The 14660-nt window shown below is 38.8% G+C and overlaps 1 protein-coding gene across 1 annotated transcript; it reads left to right on the top strand.

The window, feature by feature from the left end:
• Positions 1–11629: 11629 nt before the first annotated feature.
• DCS_00793 (uncharacterized protein) lies at positions 11630–12301 on the top strand (the record flags this gene model as incomplete). Its single annotated transcript, XM_040798128.1, has 2 exons — positions 11630–11934; positions 12139–12301. The coding sequence occupies 2 exons, from the start codon at positions 11630–11632 to the stop codon at positions 12299–12301; spliced, it is 468 nt and encodes a 155-aa protein (XP_040659011.1).
• Positions 12302–14660: the final 2359 nt, after the last annotated feature.

The following is a 14660-nucleotide window of genomic DNA, read 5'->3' on the forward strand; positions in this document are numbered from 1 at the left end:
TAGAAAGAAAGAGATAAGTATAAAGCGGCTAATATATATATCCGCTATAAGGAGGGAGGCTACTATATTTAATAATACCTATAATAAGTTGTAATCCTATATACCCTAGGGATAAGTATTTAAGCCGCTTAGGGAGAAGAATATATTTATAAGGAATTAAAGACTAAGGAAGAGGAAGGAAATAAGGTACCTTTAAGCTAAGTCTTATATAAAAGTATAAAGGGTTTATAGGTAAGTAGACTATAAGGAACTAAGGGAATTAGGAAACTAAGTTTAAAAAGATTATACTAAGGATAGACAGACTACCCTTTCTTATTACTATACTTATAAATTCTATAAGATTCCTTAATATTTAAATTAATAGCGGCTATAACTACTATAGGGCTATTAGCAATAGGATAGCCTAATACCTATAACTTAAGCTTATCCCTCTTCCAATAAAACGGCTACTCTAAACGGCTATTACTATTACGATACTAACTAGCAGGAAGGCAGTATGTGCAAAGACTATAGAATTTTCGAACTAAGGAAGAAGAAAAGAGAAAGAAAACAGTAAGTACAAAGAGGAAAGGGCTATATATATAGGTAGTCCGCGCATTACGTAATAAAGAGTATAGGGTAGGCCAGAAGAAGAGTACGATATACAATATCGTTACAATTACAATATCTCGGCGGAATATAGGTAATACCCTTACCTACCCTATAATAACTAATATAGTCCGTATAATAATTAATATAAATAGCTAAGAGAGCCTAGTACTCCTATATATTATCCTAGGCCTAAGTCGAAACGCTATACTAGGTCTACTATAGATAGAATACTAACGGGTTACCCTAAACGCAATAGATTGGACCCTTACAATTAAGGCGGTAGGTAACTAAATTGTATAAGCAAATAATATCCGCCCTCCCAATAGGTCTTAGGAGGTATACCTTACGCTAGTATAAACCTTTTTACAAAAATAATAAGGAGTACTAGTAGTAATAAGCTTACGAGAAATAGTAATAAAACTATAAAAAATAGTACTATAAGCACCCGGAAGTATAAATATAATAGTAATAGCCCTACCTACTCTCTTAGTAGCCCTCTAGGACTATACTAATCTCTTTAATAAGGAATAAGCCTTAGGCCTACTACTATACTGGGGCTCCTAGAACTACTATATCTAACTGCAATAAAATAATAAGAGAGAAATACTATAGCTACCCTAGGGCCTATTATATAATTTACTATAAGACTAACTACTTAAAGTCCGTAAATAGATTATAGACCTACTAAATAAGGGATAAATATAAGTAAGTTCGTTAGTAGTAGTAGTACTAATACTACTTACTAAGAAAGAAAATAAAGGATAAAGGCTATATATAAACTACTAGGCCCTAAATAAGATTATACAATAAGATTACTACCTACTTTTACTAGTTAAAAAAACGCTATACTTACTCTTAAGGGTATACTAATTTACTAAACTAAATATATAAGCAGTATTCTATAAGTTATATATAGTACTAGGAGATAAACTGCTTATAGTATTCTATATACAATTTAGTCTATTCGAATAGTTAGTTTACCCCTTCGGTCTAGCCGGAGTACTAGCTTTATTCTAAAGATATATTAACGGGGTTTTATAGGATAAATTAAGGGAGTAGGTTATGGCCTATTTAGATAATATCCTAATCTATACCTTTGGATCGAAGGCCAACTACCTTACTAAGGTTAGGGAAATCCTTAAGTAGCTTTAGGCAGCCAGTCTATACCTAGATCTTAATAAGTATATATTTGTAATAATAGAAGTTAAATACCTTAGGTTTATTATCTAAGCAGGCATAAAGGTTAGGCCTAACCTAGCAAAAATTACTATAATTTAAGAATAGCAACTACCTACTAAGGTAAGGGGGATTAGGAGCTTCCTTAGTTTTGCAAACTTCTACTGTAAATTTATTTCTAATTTTATAAGCCTTACGGAACTACTTATAGCCCTTATAGGGAGGGGTATATTATTTCGCTAGGGACCTAAGGAGGATATAGCCTTTTAATCCCTTAAGTATACCTTTTTATTATACCTAATCCTAGTACAATAGGACCTAAATAGGAAGACTCTTGTTAAGACCAATTGCTTAGGTAAGGTACTAAGCGGATACCTTTTATAAATTAATAGCAAAAGGGTCCTATAACTAGTAGCCTACTACTTAGCTAAACTTATACTAATAGAAAGGAATTATATAATCTATAATAAGGAACTCCTAGTAGTTATTAGCTATCTTAAGGTATAGTCGGTAGACCTATAAGGCGTTATAGAACTATTTACTATTCTAACGGACTATAAGAACCTTAAATACTTTACTAAACTATAGGAAATATTAGAATAATAGGTACAGTAAGCAGAAGTCCTTACAAACTTTAATTACTTACTATAGTATAGACTAGGCTTATAAGTATAATAGCCGAATATACTTTTGCATTAGGAATAGGATAAGGAGGACATACTACGCCTAGGGTAAATACTTCGGCCGGTATTAATCTCTATACTGCAGGAGGCGCCTAAAGGCTAACCCGCATAAGAAGGTCCTAACGCCTAGGATACCCAGGATATAGTAATTATAAATACAGGAATAAATCGGGCGAATATAGGGATAGACTAGGCCCGGGCCGGCTATAAAGTACTAAGCGCCTAAAATACAATAGCTATAAATATAAGGGCGGACCGGGCCTATCTAAAGACAAAAGGGGGATAAAGAGCTATCGATATATTCTAACTACTCCTAGTAGTATAGGGATAGATAGGGAAGGAGACTCTATTTTTATAGGATATACTAACCGGCTAACTACTCTTCCTAGAACCCTACCTATAGGAATTATAGGACTAAGCGTTATAAAATAATATAATATATAAAGCCTAACAATAAGCAGTTACAATAGGTATATAGAAATTCCTAGTAGAAGTAAAAACAAAAGAATAAATAGCTAATTATACTATTAGTACCTATAGCGCAATATACTATAGGGGACGCCTATAGTTACTAGCCTAAGAACTACTAATAATGCAAATAATACAATAGGTATACGAATTACCTATATTGGGCTATTTAAGTTAAAACGGAATATTCTAGGTACTTTAGCGGGACTTCTATTAGGATAGTATATTGTAGGACGTAGTACGGTATATTTAGAATTACTACTACTACTAAAGCTATAAGAGCTATCTATAGAGATAGGAACTCTTATAACTAATCCCCCTGCTAAATTGTTATTAAAAGTAAATATCGATTAACTTTATAACTAACCTACTAGTATAGAATAATAAGGACCCCTAATTCTTAATAGTTATTACAAACTGCCTCTCTAAATTTATTTAACTAAAGGTAATAACTATAATAAGTATAAAGGCTTATATAGAATAGTTTAAAACCTATTAGTAGTAATTTAGGGGTTTTCCTACCTAAGTTATAATAAATTAAGGATTAAACTAGCTTAGTAAGTTTTAGATATCCCTATACTCCCTTATTGGTATAGAATAACTCTTATTAACGTTATACTACCCTTAGACGGATAGGGGTACCGAAAGGGTAAATTAGGAAATTTAAGCTACCCTATGGATCCTAATCTTATTTAAGTAATTTAACTAACCGGCCTACCTAGCTGCCTACTAGCTTACCCTAAACAATAGGGAGTCTTTAGTTATAGGAGTTAGCCTAAATAAGCTATTATTAGGCTATAAAATCGATATAATACCTAGGGTAAAGGACAACTAGGTAAGCGTAATAATACTAAAAGGGAGGGCTATTACTTTCCTATAATACCTAAGGGAAGGAATAAAAATTATATAAATAGCTATTACCTTTATATAATAACGCTTATATAAGTTAGTAGTAGCTTTAGGTCGCCTAGTAGAGAAGTTCTAAGTAAGTAATAAGGTCTAGCTTAGCCTTAGATATATTAAAACCAATAGGCTATATAGAAAGCTAGACTAAGTAGCTTTTAAGTTTATAGTACTAGCGGTACTAATACTACTTATAGTAATACTAGATATTCCTTAGGGCTTATACCCTACCTTCTATATAGACCTTATCGAAAGGGCAATAAATAACCCCTTACCTAGTTAGGTAGTATAGGATTTAGAGCTAGGCCTACTATTAGTCTAAGATAAGGATAGTACTTTACAAGAGGAATACTAAGTTAAATATATCCTTACAATAAGGGGGGCCTAAGGCTAAGGGGAATAATACAATACCCTTGTAAAATAGCTAGAATATAAATAACTAACCTAGGAACCAATAGAGGCTTTAGTATAAATAAAAGCCCTAGAGGAATTTATATAGTAATAGGGAGATCCCTATATAAATAGTAGAGTATAGGTAAGCCGAAAAACAAAATATAAAATTTTAACTATACTAAAGGAAAAAACTAGCCCTAAAGCGCCCTTAATAAGGGCCCGACCTAATACTACTACTATAGATATATACTAGTTATATTACTTAGACTTATTAGGCTCTATATCCTTTTTACTCTTATCCTCCTTAGTATTTTCCTTAGGGAGGGTCTCGAAACTATTTATTATAGTACTTAGGCGGGGGTAGGATATAATTAAGGGGGGTAGGGGTAGAGGTATAAAACGAAAGTACTAAGCGACTTAGGTAATATAAGGGGCGGAGGTAATAGGGCGGTATAATAGAAACGTACTATCTACGTAAGATAGGCGTAACTTACTAACGTTACGGGTAATATAGGGAGTAGAGGGGGTAGGATAGTATACTAAGGGGGAACTATTTGCATAAGACTTACGTAACTTATAGATATTGCAGTATATCTCGGCTAGGGTAGCTACTAACTTAGTACTAACGCCCTCCTACGCCTACTAACGGCGGGCGAGGCTACGTACGTTACTCTAAATGCCCGTTAGGGCCCGAGCTATACCCTAGGTAAATACACTAAGCTATATGCTCGGTATAGTACCGGAACGGCTACCCGCTTAAGTCGGGGTTAAGGCGTTAGCGGTAAGGATAAGGGTATAGTTCGGGTCGTTATCGTTATCGGTAGCGGTAGGGGGAGAGGTAATACCCGGTACAAGGGCAAGGGCGTAAGCGGAACGTATAGGGGCAGGCTTTATTTCGGCTAGGGCTAGGGTGCGGGCCCAAACCCGGCCTAAGGCCAGAAATTCAGGCAAAAGGATAGCGCAAGCGCCCGGTATAGTTCCGACCTTAGGGCGGGCCTTAACTAGGATATAGACGTTACGCTAGGCGTAAGTACAAAAGTTGCGTAGAGCGCAATATAGCTAAGGGCGTACGGTAAATAAATACAGTACCTAGATGCATTTAGCGTACGCATACGCATATATACGGCAACTAGTACTACGGCCTGGTATATAATCGTTGCGGCCGTTAGTAACGAGGCGGTTAACGCAGGGGAGGTATATTCCGTATACCTCCTCTAGAGGTATAAACTCCTCGTTAAAGGAATTGCCCTCTACTAAGTATTCGCCTAGGGTACAGTAACGGTCCGACTTATTGGTATAATGGCCGTAACGCGGGCCCAAACTACATCCAGGGGGGGGGGGGAAGTACCTATAGTAGTAAATATAATAGCAGTAGTAGCAGTAACGAGAAGGTAAATAAGTCCTCTATAAGGGAGGAGTAATAGCAATAAGAGTAGGATTAATAGTTTCTATTATTACTAGCTTATTAGCTAATAGCCCGAAGGATACGGAATGGCCCTAATATAAAAGCAGTAACCTACCTTATAGGGGAGAAACAATAGTAATAGAAGTAAAGTATAGTAGGAGATAGTAAAGGAGTTAATAATAAATCGTACGGTAAGAAGCTAAAAGAATAAGTAGGTACAATAGTTAAAGGAAAGAGGAACAATAAAGTATAATAGGAAGGGAACAGAAAGGGTAATATAAAGGGAGCGGTAAGGGGGGAAAGTAGGGTAATACTAAGCGCCTTAGGCACCCAGAGAATACCTAGGGAATACCTAAGGAGGGATAGAGTAGGGTAGAGTTAGTTACCCTAGGTAACTAGTAAACTCTAAACAAAGGACAATACAAGGGGGAGACTATATATACTAAGTACCTAACAAATACCCGAGAAAAAAAAAATTAAGGGAGCTACGGATTAGGAAAACTAGCCTAGGGAAGGGTAGTTCGGCTACAGCTATAGCTAAACTTTACTTCGAACGGGTAGAGCAAGACGGTATATTATAGTATTAGGCTTAGCCCGATATAGGAGAACGAGGGGAACTAAGGGACCTACTAGGAGGAACGCATATAACTAGAAGCCCTAGTTATTAAGTAGCTTTCCCTTCTTTAAGTCTTTTAATAAATATTATTAAGAGTCCTAGAGCAGTCGCCTAGCGACTCTGTAATACTAACAGTCTATATATTATATAATAGAAAGTATAGGGTAGGCTAGGAAGAAAGTATAATATATAATATTATTATAGTACTTAGTCCTATACTAAGACTAGGACCTAAACTAAGACTAAGTCCTAGCCTAACTACTAGTTCGGCTAGTATAAGGGACCTTACCAAGGCTACCTTATATAAAGACCCTATAGAAAACCTAGTTCCTATAGAGGCAATAAACCTACTAGTAGCCCTAACTACTAGTACTAAGGAATAGGTTATTCCAACTACTAGTTCGGAATCTAGCAATTAGTCTTACTAAAGACTATTACAATAAGTAGGTATTTAGTATATTTAATTAGGATATATTAGTTTACTACTTTTAAAAAAGACTAATAAAATTACTAATAGGCTACCTAACTTTATATCTATTAAGGTTACCGATTTCCAATATATTACTTATATATAAGCAAAATCTATAAGATAATAGTTAAGGGAACTAATTAAGAATCCAAACTATATACTTAACTTAATTAAAGGGGATATATTTAGGATTAAACCTATATACTATAATTGAAAATCTATTGGACTAATCCTAATTAATCGAAAATCTTAATTCCGTTAGGTATATATCCTACCTAATAAGGAAGGACTAATAATTCTCTAGGCTATAAATAACTTCTTTTAAAGCCTAAAAATACACTATAGCTATTACCCAAAAAGGCTATTCTATAATAGAGGACCTAAAATCAATATATTATTATAGGACTAGTTAGGTACTAAAGGAATACTAATTAATACGTTTTACCTATATACCTCCGAACAAAACGGACTTACCGAACGATCTATATAAGTTATCCTAGACCGGCTATAAGTAATTATAATTTAGGCTAGCCTCCTACTTTTCCTTTAGTCTACTATACTTCCTACTATAGTTAACCTAGTTAACTATACTGCAATTACTAATAGGGACTTAAGCCCCTACTAATTGCTTAAGTAGGAACTATAAGAGCTAAAAATACTACTAAACCTTATAGCCTATAAGGCTATTAGTACCTACTGTAAAGTCCTAATCCCTTATTAAAAACGGATTTAAAGTACTAAATTAATATAACGTACAGAACCAGTAAGGCTACTAGTAACGCTAAGTTTAAAAATATACCTTATATATATACCTTTCAGAAGGGCAGTTACAAAAACTACCTTCCTAAAAATCCTAGAAGGTATTGGCCCTATCTCCTAAGGACTTTAATAACTACTAAGTCCTAGTCCCAAGGACTAGAGTTAGAAGGGGAAATTAAAATAGAAGATTATACCTTACAAAATACCTTTAGTCCCCGAACACCTAGGGAGACAAAAGGGGTTAATAGACCTACTAGTCCTACTAGGACTAGTAGGCTGTAAGAAGCCAACGGACCAACTAGTCCTACTAGGACTAGTATACCAAAGGGGGTCCTAGCCCAGCTAATAGAGGATCTACTAAATACCTCCCTTCCAAATGCACTAGAACTAAAAGATAACCCTAACCTAATAGATCTTAACTTAACGTATTGGATCTAGGACCTATATTATTAAGTTAAAGTAAAGCAAATACTAATTAGCAGTAAGCCTACTAGCTAAAAGTAGGTACTTAAGTTAAATAATAAAGACTAATAGATAAGTACTATATTCTTAGAATTCCAGTAACTTATTTAGGCAGGGGTATTTTACTTTATTCCTCTTAAAGAAATACTAACTAGTCGGAGACTTCTAAAAAGCAGACTTATACTATAAGTTAAAAGGGATTAGTAAAATAACCTTATTAAATTTAAGGTATAACTAGTAGCTAAGGGATTTATATAAATTAAAGGCCTTAACTATATAGAGACTTTTACAATTACTAGTATTCTACCTACCTAAAGGATACTATTAGCCCTAGCTGCCTAAAATAACTAGTATATTAAGCAAATTAATTTTATTAGTACCTTTCTAAATAGTAAGCTACCTAAAGTTAATTATCTTAAAACCCCTAAGGGACTAAAAGTATTTATTAGTCTTAATAAGAATAATAACTTAGCTAAGCTACTAGCTAAGCTAGGCTATAACCTAGCAGTTAAATAAGGTATCCTTTTAAAAAATGTACTTTATGGCCTAAAATAAGGACTTAAAGAGTAGTAGGAGGTATTAGCCAAACTACTATAATAATACGAATATAGCCCTCTTATATTTAATCCGGCTATTTACTATAATAGTACTACTAATACTTATATAGTTAGCTATATTAACAATTATCTACTTATTAGACAAGACCTTATATATTAATAAACTAAAATAGTAACTATATAAGGTTTACCTAATTAAAGATTACAGGCAGGCCGCTTTCTTCCTAAGCGTATAGATTAGTTAAATAACTAAGGGTATTACTCTTAGTTAAAAAGGGTATATTAAGGAAGCCCTATTCTAATTTAGGCTAACGGAGGCCAAGGTAGTAGTAATCCTACTATAGCTAGAAGTACTTAAACAGGCTATTATAACGCTCCTTCCTCCCTTATCCGCTACCGATTAACTAGTATACCAATAAATAGTAAGGACTTTAATATACCTTATACTACTAACCTAACTAAATATAGCCTTTACAATACAATAGTTATCTTAATATGTACACTAGGCTACTAGCCTATAGCTATTAGCTAGTAAGAACCTCCTTTAATATCTAAAAGGAACTATAGACCTAGCTATTTACTATTAGTCTAGGTCTAAGTCTCTAGTACCTAACTTATTTAGATTTTCTAATAGTAATTTTATAGGTAACTTAGATTCCTTTAAGTTAACTTATAGGTACCTCTTTACCTTATTAGGCAGACCTATCTACTGGAAATTAAAAAGGGCTAGTACTATTACTCTTTCTACTGTAAAAGTAGAATCGGATGCCCTATTGGAAGCTATTTGGGAACTTAAATAGCTAGATAGTCTATTTACTGAAATAGGCAAAGGTCTCCAAAAACCTATTCTACTATTATATAATAATAATGGATCTATCTCTAATGCCGATAACCCTAATTAGTATAACTGAATAAAGTATATATTGCTAAAGTTCCGGTATATACGGTAAGAAGTAACTAACGAACTAGCTAAAATTAGCTACCTAAATACTAAGTCTATACCTACCGATAGCCTTACTAAGGCTCTTACTACTAATCTCTTCCAATACTACCTTAGCCTACTAGGTCTCTAAGGAATCCCTATTTAGCAGTAGTTATACTAGCTAAATAGAGGGGGTATTATAATACTAGTATTTATACTAGTAAGACTACCTAAATAGGATACTACCCTATTAGTATTAGTACTAGTACTACTAGTACGGATACTATACTATACTGTAAGTATTAGTAAGTATATTAAGTTAACCAATAGTATACAATATACTACTTCTCCGAACTATAACTCGAAGCAATATACGGTAGTACTACTACCGACTAACTTACTACTGCAATATAACCTATATATATAGTAGCCAGTCGACTACTAGAGCTAATTAATCGGAACGATAATTACTACTCTCCTAGTTACTACTAGCGCTTACTAGCCTACAATACTAACTTAGGCCGGACTACCTATTTATTATATAATGGAATTAGCTAAGCTAATAACTAAAATAATCCATCCAACCTTATAACGAAAGCAGTTAACTAAAGTATAACTAAAATAGTTATCCAACTGTATAATAGTTTTAGTTATTAAGCTATAGTATAATAGCGCCTTTAATCTATAATAGAATCTCTAATTAAGCCGTTATTAGTAATTATTCTATAGATATAAATAGCCGCTCTTTTCCTATACTATAGCTAGAAGAAATAATTATATTTATTTATATAATTTGGTACTATTAATTATGCACTCTTCCTTAGTTACTAACTAGTACTCTCCTTATTGCTGTTACTAACAGTATAATTAATTTACTAGTCCGTGCAATATACTTCTACTATCCCCTCCTCTTGCGCACTAATTGCAAAGACTATTATATAGGTCCCTAACTAAATTTAGCTTATATTTAATATAGGCTTATAATATATTTAATTTATTTTTAGTTTATTCCTACTAAGAGTTAATTATTAAGGTATTTATTAATTAAATTAATAAGTACCCTAAGTCCTACTATACCTATTACTATTTATTCTTCTATAGGGCTAAGATTTAAATAAAGTATATTTCTATTTACGTAAATATTTAACTAAATTTTATATAAACTTTTACTATAAAGTCCTCTATAACTTATTAAAGGTTAATTTCTTTAGGCTTCCCTTCATTTAATTTAACCTATAATAGTTAGGCTTTACCTTCCTCCTAATTAATATAAGTAAAGTCTTTTAAATATTATAAAGCTATTAAGTAATTATTCTAGGGCTTTTAATAATATTTATTAAAAGACTTAAAGAAGGGAAAACTACTTAATAACTACAGCTTTTAGTTATATATATTCTTCTTAGTAGGTCTTTTAGTTTTCTTTATTCTCCTATATTAAGCTAAGCCTAATACTATAATATTTACCTATAAGGTTTAGTCTAATAAGTAAGTAGTTATTAATATAGCTAATTATATAAGTACTAGTAGTACTATTATAGTAAATAGCTAAATTAAATATTAAAGGGTGTTATGGAGTTACTAGTACTACCAGTATCTAGTGGTCGGAAATAGTTGTTAAGAAACCTACGGAACACTAACTTAAGGTACGAGGCATTGGAGTACTTATACTCCAATGCCTGCTTAGTTATAGGATACGAGTCACGTGCGGTAGCGCGTGGCTCTATCCTAGGACATAGCTCTATTAGGCAAAGCCTAATATCATAACATATCCCCCTCCTTCCCTAATTCCTCCAGTAGTCCTCAATTAATCCAATAACTTTTTTTTTTTTTTTTTTTTTTTTTTTTTTTTTTTTGCCTCTGTCCTGTTCGCGGGTAGTTGCCGGGCGCGTGTGTTAACGCTTCTGTAGCTAAGGTTCCGTTGCGGCCCCGTTGCGCTGCCCCTTTGTCCTGTTCGCGGGTGGTTGCCTCTGTCCTGTTCGCGGGTAGTTACCGGGCGCATATGTTAATACTTCTGTAGCTAAGGTTCCGTTGCGGCCCCGTTGCGCTGCCCCTCCGTATTTCTTATATATTCGTTGCGGGCAAGTTGCGTGTTTCCTCTTTCCTCCTTCGTAATTGCCGCTTCCTTCAACGCCGCCGTTACAATTTCTTGCTTCCTCCCGCTCTCCCGCCTTCCTTACGGTACGTGCCGTACCGGGGTTCTTGCTACCGCTTGTCGCTAACTGCTTATGTTAGTCGATTACTCACTTTCCCGTCGCCGCGCCGCTATATCTACCGCCGCCAATACTCCTCCTCCTCCTCCCAACAACAACAATAGCCCTGTTCGTAGCCACGCCTCGGACAAGGCGTCGGCCGTTCGGTCGATGGGCGGCTTTGCCGTCCAGGGAGACTCCTCGGACGAGGAGTATAACGTCCCCGCCGCCGAGGCTCAGATATGTTTGCCCTGCATCGAACGTCTGGTCCGCACCGGCACCGCCTACTGCGAACGTGGTGGCGGCAATAGCTGCACCACCTGCGCCTCGGCTCGGCGCAGGTGCGAATAGATTCCGCACCTACTAACGCCGCATCCGCGCCTCCGCCGCATCGTTCGCGAGCTCGTTCTTGCCGCCGCCGAAGGCGACTACATTGTTTCGGCTGCCCGTACCAAGACGGCTGAATTGCCCGGCCGCCGCGTTCGCCTCTCCGCCCCGTTTCGCTAGCTTGGCGATACCTAGCGTAAGCTCTATAATGCCGCCAGGACGACTCCCGCCGACGTTGTCCCCGCCACTCCCCTCACCCCCGCCGGCGGTACTGCCCGTAGTGCCGCCGCTGCGGCGCTGCCCTCGACTCCCGGCGACCCCATGGGTGCCCTAGTGCTGGCCTCGCAGGCCCTAACGCCGTCGCGCAGCGGTGGTGTGTAGCAGCAGTAGCTGCAGATGCTAGTGCGCGGTTTTGCTAGCGCCGTGCAAGGCCTGCGCGACTATTAGGGCGCGCAGGACGCCCGGCTCAACAGCTTTGAGCTAGTACAACAGCAGCAGTCGGGCCTTATAGCCGCGATCCACGAGGAGCTGGTTGCTGCCCGCCGCGTCCTGTTTGCGGACGGCCTCCTAGCGCCGGCCCCGCCCCTTTACCTTTCGTCCTTAGTCGAGGATGACTCGAGCGAGTTGCCGCCTCCCCCCGGCCGTTAAGGGCCTAACGTTTGTGCGCTACGGCGCTGAGACTTCGTCTTGCTTGTAGCGCCCCGATTGGGGCTGGGAATTCTTCGGGGCCGACCTGGGTCCTTCGTTTTGAGACGTTCCGGTTTGGGACGGAGGAGTTATTTGCGCCCCTTTCGGGCTGGTTAAATGCAAGCCGCGCCGACGCCGTTGTCGCAAGGAGACTGGTCCGTCGTAAGTAAGTGCGCTACCCCATTTTTGCTCGTAGTCTGCTAGTGCTTTAGTCTCCTATAGATTTTCCAGCGGTTCCTACGTAGGTTGGTTATGCCCGGCCCATTTGACCAGGACATTGCGGCGCTTACCTTGCCCTCTTGCGTTCTTTGCGGCCAAGATTTCCTCTACAATATACTCTTCCTGCGGTACGCCGTCCTCGTCCTCTACTAAGAGCGGCCCTGGCTCTGTATTCGTTAAGGCTTGACTAGGTAGCGGATCCGTTGCGGCCCGCTCTACTAGGTCTACGTGAAAGGTAGGGTACGTACCTCGGGGGACATCTAGCGTAACAGTTAGGGGGGTCGGTACGGCTACGACCGTATACTTAGCTGTTACCCAGTTTAGCTTCTTGGATGGGCGTGGAGACTTCATATAGCGTAGACTTAGCCATACCTTGTCCCCTACCTGGAAACGCTCCGCTGGGCGCCGGTAGGAGTTTGATTCTTCCTCCAAGCGTTGCTATGCAAATGCAATTGCCGCCTGGGCCAGCTCGGTGCCTTTGCGCAGGCGCTGTGCGAACGCTACTGCTCGCCCTTTACCCGTAGTTGCGCTTGGGGTGGGAGCTTCCACCCGTTGTACTGCGTTGACTTCGTATCCCAATAGGAGACTGTTCGGGCTCATACCGGTAACGGAAGAGTCCCTACCATTTAGCGCCAGCTGGTATGCCGCTAGATAGTCCGGCCAGTCAAATTGGTCGAACGCTATAAAGGTGCGTAGGATTGCTTGAACTTCTTGGTTCGCTCGTTCCGTGCCTCCGTCTGACTGCGGGTGATATGCTGTAGACAGCCGCTGTTCGATCCCGACAATACGGCATAACGTTGCCCAGAACTGGCCGACCCAGTCTGATCCTCGGTCGGATATAATGTATTCCGGGAACCCACGGAAACGCTACCAGCACTCCTTGAACCGTTCGGTACACGCTTCTGCCGTCATAGACGTTATAGCTTCCAGCTGTACGTACTTGGACAGCCTGTCTGTAAGTACCATTATGTACTGTGGCGCTTGTTCTTCTTGTGCGGGTAGCTCCGTTATAAAGTCCACGGAGATCTGTTTCCAATATCTATCCGGCGGCTCAATTTGCCGCAGTAGGCCCTGGCGGCGCTGCCTACTCTTGTAGCTGCGGTAGCAGTAGCAGTTCCGTACAAATCGCCCTACCGCTGCCGATATGTAATCCTAGTGGTAATTCCTCTTTAGCGCTGCGAATATAGCATTTCGTCCTGGGTGCCCCGAGATAGGGGAGTCATGGACTTAGTGGATAACGCGTGTAGTTAGCGGTTCCTACGATGGTAGCTACAGGCGCCCTCGGAACTGTAGCGCACCGTGCGCGTTAATAGTGCAGTCGGCTACCTGTTCCTGCGTATCTGCTTCGTCCGGGAACTTACGGTCTCCGCGACGTATAGTATCTAGGCGTACTGCATACGTCTGGTCCTTAATGACTGCCTGGTCCTATAGCTCCTGCAAGCTGGTGTCGTGGAATAGCCGTAATCCTGGTGGTAGGTTGCTAGGCGGTTGCTCTGCGGGCGCGCTACGGGTGCTCGGCGAACTTCCGAAATTGCTAATTGATACAGGTTGTAATACTTGCATAGTTCGGGGTTGGTGCTCTACGTCCTGCTGCCTGCGTAATAGTGCATCTGGCCGTTGCGCTTGAGATCCCGGCCTGTACTGTAAATGAAAGTTAAACTGCAAGAGCTTCTTAGCCTACCGTTCCTGGCGCTCCGAGATTTTCCGCGGTCGGGTAAAGTATTCTAGGTTCTTGTGGTCGGTTAGAACCGTAAACGGTACGGACACCCCTTGCAGGTCTGCCTGCTATGCCTCGAGGCAGCGCACTACAGCCAAGAGTTCCTTGTCGTAGATT

Source organism: Drechmeria coniospora, chromosome 01 (genome assembly GCF_001625195.1).
Source record: "Drechmeria coniospora strain ARSEF 6962 chromosome 01, whole genome shotgun sequence".
Lineage (NCBI taxonomy): Eukaryota > Fungi > Ascomycota > Sordariomycetes > Hypocreales > Ophiocordycipitaceae > Drechmeria > Drechmeria coniospora.